The sequence below is a fragment of the Mauremys mutica genome, chromosome 1 (assembly GCF_020497125.1).
Source record: "Mauremys mutica isolate MM-2020 ecotype Southern chromosome 1, ASM2049712v1, whole genome shotgun sequence".
In the NCBI taxonomy this organism is placed as follows: Eukaryota; Metazoa; Chordata; order Testudines; family Geoemydidae; genus Mauremys; species Mauremys mutica.
The window spans coordinates 372,388,731-372,395,850 of NC_059072.1; the positions used below are offsets into that span (position 1 = coordinate 372,388,731).

The following is a 7,120-nucleotide window of genomic DNA, read 5'->3' on the forward strand; positions in this document are numbered from 1 at the left end:
ATGACACGAAGTTGGGAGGTATTGCCAATTCGGAGAAGGATCGGGATATCCTCCAGGGAGATTTGGATGACCTTGTAAATTGGAGTATTAGAAATAGGATGAAATTCAATAGTGAGAAGTGTAAGGTTATGCATTTAGGGATGACTAACAGGAATTTTAGTTGTAAGCTGGGGACGCACCAGTTGGAAGTAACGGAAGAGGAGAAGGACTTAGGAGTCTTGGTTGATTGCAGGATGACTATGAGTCGGCAATGTGATGTGGCCGTTAAAAAAGCTAATGCAGTCTTGGGATGCATTAGGCGAGGTATTTCTAGTAGAGATAAGGAGGTGAGACCTCATTTGGAGTACTGTGTGCAGTTTTGGTCTCCCATGTTTAAGAAGGATGAATTCAAACTGGAACGGGTACAAAGAAGGGCCACTAGAATGATCCGAGGAATGGAAAGCCTGTCGTATGAAAGGAGACTTGAGGAGCTCGGTTTGTTTTCCTTAACCAAAAGAAGGTTGAGAGGAGATATGATTGCTCTCTTTAAATATATCAGAGGGGTAAATACCAGAGAGGGAGAGGAATTATTTCAGCTCAGTACTAATGTGGACACGAGAACTAATGGATATAAATTGGCAGTCGGGAAGTTTAGGCTTGAAATTAGACGAAGGTTTCTAACCATCAGGGGAGTGAAATTCTGGAACAGCCTACCGAGGGAAACAGTGGGGGCGAAGGACCTCTCTGGCTTTAAGATTAAGCTTGATAAGTTTATGGAGGGAATGGTTTGATAGGATAACGTGATTTAGTCAATAGGTCAATAACGTGCCACCACTGGTAATTAGTACCGAGGGTCAATGTTGGGATATTGAAAGTCTTTTTCCTGAGTGTCTGGCTGGAGTGTCTTGCCCGCATGCTCGGGGTTCAGCTGATCACCATATTTGGGGTCGGGAAGGAATTTTCCTCCAGGGTAGATTGGCAGTGGCCCTGGAGGTTTTTCGCCTTCCTCCGCAGCATGGGGCAGGGGTCGCTTGCTGGAGGATTATCTGCTACTTGAAGTCTTTAAATCAGGATTTGGGGACTTCAACAGCTGAGTCAAGGGAGAGAATTATTTCAGGAGTGGGTGGGTCAGCTTTTGTGGCCTGCATTTTGCGGGAGGTCAGACTAGATGATCATAATGGTCCCTTCTGATCTTAAGTTCTATGATTCTGTGATTCTATGACTTGGGGGAATCACTGTCAGTACCTTCTTTAATATCCCTACAGGCTAGGCTCTGCACCTATGGACAAGTACCATCAGGCTGTACTGCCCTGCCTAATTGGCTTTCAAATGATGAATACCAAAAGCGCCTTGTTGCAACGGACACTGCCCCCACCAGCTCCTCCACAACCACTACCACCCCTTTAATTTACCCAAATTTCAACAATCCTATATATTCAGATGGGACTCAATGGCCAAGGCCTTCACACCTTAATGATTTATTTAAATATTGTTTGGAAAAAATATTTTTTAAGGTTCAGAGTATCACATACAAACGAAAGATTGAGTGGAAAACAGATGGGTCAGTAGAGATAGAAGTGTATGAGATCACTACAAACAAGCTTCAAGAATTCGTCATTGAGATTAGTGGGTTTCATAACAATGTTGACATGATGGCCGTTCCCAGAGCCTGCAATATATTGGAAGGAAGGGGTCATCACTGTTATTTGGTTAGCAGAGCAAAGGGCATGGGTCTTCTCAAGAAGGAAAAGAGATTTGAGTGAAAGCCTGTGGGATGGTGCCAATAGTGCAGCATCAATTTGGACTCTTTACAAGGGCCAACAGCGTGAGGAAAAACTAGGGCAGCTGGAGAAAGTCATGGGGCTTATTATTGGAGTACAGCTAGCCCACGTACAGGCTGGAATCAGTGAATTGCATGTTATCTCCACCCTCAGCTCTATAACCCAGGAATTGCTAACAAGGATGGTACTTAACATCATTGAAGCAGGGAAGATATTGCAGTGAGATTTGGCCTGCTCAGAGATTCAGAATTTCCTGAATGACCAGCTGATGGCCATTCGGAGTGATCTTGAGCATCAGACTTGGCCCACTGCCCTTACAAATGCCTCGGGGATGCCATCTGAATTGTGACCTTGGAGACATACTTGGAAGGTTTCACGGTGGAAATGCAGACACTCGCAGTGCTGCTTCAAAGCGTACGGGCTGGTTGGAGGGGTCTGGGCTCCCGCATACCGAATCCTGCCAGGTCTGTGGGGAGGATGCATGTGAGATTGGGTAATTAACCATGATGTTTGGGAAATTAAACCACCTGGAGAGCCTAGCCGATTTATACTCCTGGAATGACACCCAATATTTGGATAGGGATAAGAAGCCAATGGACACTCTGGCCTCTAGAACCCCTCAGCTTCAGTGTGTACAAAATTTGAAAAAAAATTGAAAAAATGGTTCATGACAGCGTTTATAGCGAAGATATGGGACTATGAACTACCCCGGCAGGGCACCCAATCTTTCAGGCTAATGACAGATAGAACTCTAATACATTAGTAAAACACAATTTCCATTTACAGGAACCATGTTGACTTTTGCTGAACAATTTGATGTTCATCTATGTGTCTGACAATTTTATTCTTTACTATTGTTTCAACTAATTTGCCTGGTACTGATGTTAAACTTACCCATCTGTAATTGCTTGGATCACCTCTAGAGCCTTTTTAAAATATTGGTGTCACATTAGCTATCTTCCAGTCACTGGGTACAGAAGCTGATTTAAAGAGTAGGTTACAAACCATAGTTGGTAGCTCCGCAAGTGGCCCCTCCCTGAATGTTTGTTTAGATCACTTGTTGGTGGCAGCAATACCATCCAAGGTCAAGGAAAGGAATTTGCACCTTGGGGAAGTATTTAACCTAATATGGTGGAATATAAGCTCAGGGGGTCTTTCATGTGGGTCCCGACATCTGTACCCCAGTTCAGAGTGTGGAGGGAACCCTGACAGTACCCTACATCACAAAGAAAGGAGAGATCCTGACAACATAGAGAACTACCCTAGAGCCTCTGGTGTTCAATGTAGAAAGATGGTTAGTTTCATTCTTAGGGCTGAGGAGGATCCTCATGGGCAGGATGATCAGGTGAAAAGTTTGTCACAGAAGTTGCTGGCCCGCTGGTAGACCAAGATATCCTCCCTCTCAGTTCCCCTCCACTCCTCCAAAACAGACCTTGCGGCTGAGAAGAGGAGATGGAAGTCTCCCCAATGCTGTAGAAGGAATTTCACCTTACCCGTGAAATCGCAGGTGTCCACCAGAAACGGTAATGCTCATCCAGCAGCACAGTGGGGGACGGTGTTGTGGACTTATGATGATTTTCTGGCTGGGCCCCTGTTATGACCCTGCGGCCCATAGAGATGGGCAAAGAGAGAGCAGACCACCGGTTTGGCGACTGTAGCGGTGGTGCCGCAGAAAAGGAAAAGGAACTGGAGGGAAGAGAGCCTAAACAGGCAAGGAGAGGAGAAAAAAAAACTCCCCCTGAGGTTCGTCCAAGGACAGGGAAAAAGGAAGCAACCGCTGGATGGCAGCAGTTTGGAAGATGGAGAGGACAAAATTGAGTAGCGCTTCTCTCCACATTCCCCCCAAAAGCTCCTGCCTCCGCTCTGTGCCTGTGGCTAGGGCTTGGGACAGCCTGAACTGAGGGGCTTTTCTGCTGCTGCAGCCAGGGCCCTTCCTTTCCCCTCAAGACTCCTACTATGGCTGGAGACTTGAACTCCTGCCAGATGAAGCTGAGGCAGTCTCAGCTCAGGACATCTGCTCCCTTCTGCCCAGCTTCTCCATAGGAATCACAGGCTCATTGCCATGTTCTGTTCAATCCCTCTGACACACCTGGCACTGAGCCCTGTCAGAAGACAGACTACTGGGCTACATGGACCATTGGTTTTACCCAGTATGGCCATTCTGATCTTCTTCTTTAGACCTCAGATATATCTGCCTCCTGATGTAACAACGTATTCCCCACTCCCTTCCCAGAGCTGAGACAGATCACAGGAGTCTCTCTCTGCACAGAGTTAGTAACAATGTAAGAATAAACATTAAAATGTTAAAACTAACCAGTCTCTTGCCATAAGATAATATTGGTTTTAGAGATAACTGGGTCACAGCTGACAAGGGGATGGGAAGACAGGAGCAAGTGACATGGTCAGGGCCTTGGGTAGAAGACACTGCAGGGTTGAGACTTTACAAAGGACATGGGGCAAGCTTGTAATTCCAGGGATCCAGCTACCAGCAATTATAAAGGTGGCAACCCAGTCTAGTGTACATAGACAGGCTCTCCAGTTCATCACATTAAGACAGCACAGTAAGGACAGGAAAAGGTTTAATGTCTCTGTCTGTCCAGGAAGTGATTCAGGGAGGAGCCATCACACCATGGACCAACCAGCTTAATTTATGATCCAGAGCACAAGGAGAAAACATTTAGGCCCCCTTATGAGTAAAGAATTGGAGCAGCCTGCCCCGGATCTGCTTGGTCCTCACCCCATAAATGATGGGGTGCAGCACGGGGGGCACCAGCTGGTACACACTGGTAATAAGAAAAAGGAAATTTAGTGGCACACTGTGGCCAAACCGCGAAATGAGAGAGGAGAAGAAATCTGGGATGTACAAAGCTGAGATGGCACAAAGATGAGATATGCAGGTCCCAAAAGTTTTGAGCCGGGCATCCTTTGTGGGGAGGCGGAAGATGGCCCGAAGGATCAGAGTATAGGACACGGCAATAAAAACCACATCCATTCCAATCACAGAGAAAAGATCAAACAGCCCATAGTAACTATTGATGCTGATGTCAGCGCAGGCAAGCTTCACCACGGCCATATGCCCACAATAGAAGTGGGGGATGATGTTGGTTCTGCAATATGGCCACTGCCTCACCAGGAAGGGATAGGGCAATGCGAGTATGCCACTACGCAGCACCACAGCCAGGCCTATCTTGGCCACAGCAGAGTTTGTCAGGGTCGTTGAATATCTCAGAGGATTGCAGATGGCCATGTAGCGATCAAAAGCCATGGCCACGAGGATTCCAGACTCCATCCCTGAGAAGCAGTGAATGAAGTACATCTGGGTGAGGCAGGCACTGAAACTGATCTCCCTGGAATTGGACCAGAAGATGCTCAGCATTTTGGGTACGGTGGATGTGGACATGACCAGGTCGGTGACAGCCAGCATGCAGAGGAAATAGTACATGGGCCCATGGAGGCTCGGCTCTGTCTTCACAATGAACAGGATGATGCAGTTCCCCAAGATGGCTATGGCGTACATGGTGCAGAAGGGGATGGAGATCCAGACATGGGCTGCCTCTAGGCCAGGAATGCCCAGTAGGATGAAGGTGGAGGGGTTGGTGAAGTAAGTTGTGTTAGAATCTGACATGGCGTAGGGGAGAAAGTGTCCAACACTGAGGCATATGGTTGTCTTCTGCATTTACTGTATGGTTCCCTGACTTTCTGTGTGTTCCCAGGACGTTGGGTGATGGTCGCAGTAGAAATGCCTGAATGGAGAGACAATGTTAATATGAGACTGTACATGCAATAGTGGAAGCTGTTTTCATGGGATAAGAAGATTGATCTCTCTTTACACACTGTAAAATTTACATTTTCATTATTCAGGAAGAATAACTATGAACAATGACCCTACTAAATCCAATTCCATATTTTGTTGTGATGCCTGAATTAATAATTCCTACACTTTTTTGCAGGGGGAAGCTTAAGAGGCACCAGCAGGAAACACAGGTGTAGATAGTGCTTATCCATCATTGTTCCTTTATGCAATGAGAGCCAGGATAGGGAGTCCCCCATTCATTCACTTGCTCGAAATCCAAGAGGGGGGGGGAAATAAACTTTTACATGGACATGTGATGAGAGAAACATCCCAACTAGAACATACCTCAGGGGAAAGACTTGGATGCCATTGATAGCAGCTCAGGAGAAAAACATGCTCATTCGCAGCAGTGGACAAAACAGAACAATGTTCAGATCATTAAGATATGGGATGGAGCATAACATTTTCGGGAATATGCTCAGTTTCGGTCACCCAGTCTCTATTAAGGATAGAAACGTCTGGGACTCTTTATTTTTCACAAGGGACAAAGATGAGGACATATGATATAGGAGAGGAAAATAAAAAATATGAAATTGAATTACATTCAAATGGACAGTTCCCAACCAATACTATCTATAGACACTTAGTGCTCCAAGAGGACTAATTCCCCAAAGCTTACAAAAATTTTCGTCAACACTGACTGGGAGGAAAAATTTAGTCAGAAAAAATATGAAAGAATATTGGTATGTAACAAAGAGGAAAAAGGGAAAATAGCTGGCCAAGAATAGAAATTGGAAGTTAAGAAAATTGATAAAGAAAGTTAAGACATCTGGGAAAACTCCATGTGTGGCAGTGCTATGAATCATATAAAGGAGGTTATTAATTATATATATATATATATATATATATATTATATATATATATATATATATATAATATATATATATATATATATATATTATATATATATATATATATATATATATAAATTATATTAAGAATAAAAAATTAAATCCTAGAAAGGATTTATGTCAATTCCTGTGTTATATATAAAGTATTAAAAAATAAAGGGAATGGGTTTTATATATATGTATATATATATGAATTGACAAGGTTAAGAAACAATGGAAAAGCTGGCATGGGATTAGTTAAAAAAAAGTCTAGAAATGTAAGTACTGCCACTCACCAACTTAAACACATTTTCTGAAATAAACCTTATTTCATCCTTTTATGAAAGCATACGTTGGCTGACCAAGGGAACAGCGTTGATGCAATGAAACTTGATTTCTCAGAGGCATTTGATTTAGTAGTGGAAAACACTGAGTTGGTGAGTTGGAGCAGGAGAAGCATTTTATCTCTGCACATGGAATTGGTGAAGTAAACTGCATCCAGTTCTGTTTTCCACATATGAAAAAGATGTTGAAAACTTGGAGACGGTGCAGAAAAGAGCCACAAAAATGATTGGAGGATAGAGAAAAAGGTGGATCAATAGACTTGAAAGTGTATATCATAGAATCATAGAATCTCAGGGTTGGAAGGGACCTCAGAAGGTCATCTAGTACAACCC

The 7,120-nt window shown here is 44.0% G+C and overlaps 1 protein-coding gene across 1 annotated transcript; it reads right to left on the reverse strand.

Annotated features, from left to right (window-relative positions):
• Positions 1–4,437: 4,437 nt before the first annotated feature.
• On the reverse strand, positions 4,438–5,385 carry LOC123363237 (olfactory receptor 52E4-like). The gene has a single exon (XM_045004116.1). It carries the CDS (start codon positions 5,383–5,385, stop codon positions 4,438–4,440), a length of 948 nt encoding a protein of 315 aa, XP_044860051.1.
• Positions 5,386–7,120: the final 1,735 nt, after the last annotated feature.

Coding starts and splice junctions, on each gene's coding strand:
- LOC123363237 (XM_045004116.1), bottom strand. CDS start 5,385: ATGTCAGATTCTAACACAACTTACTTCACCAACCCCTCCACCTTCATC.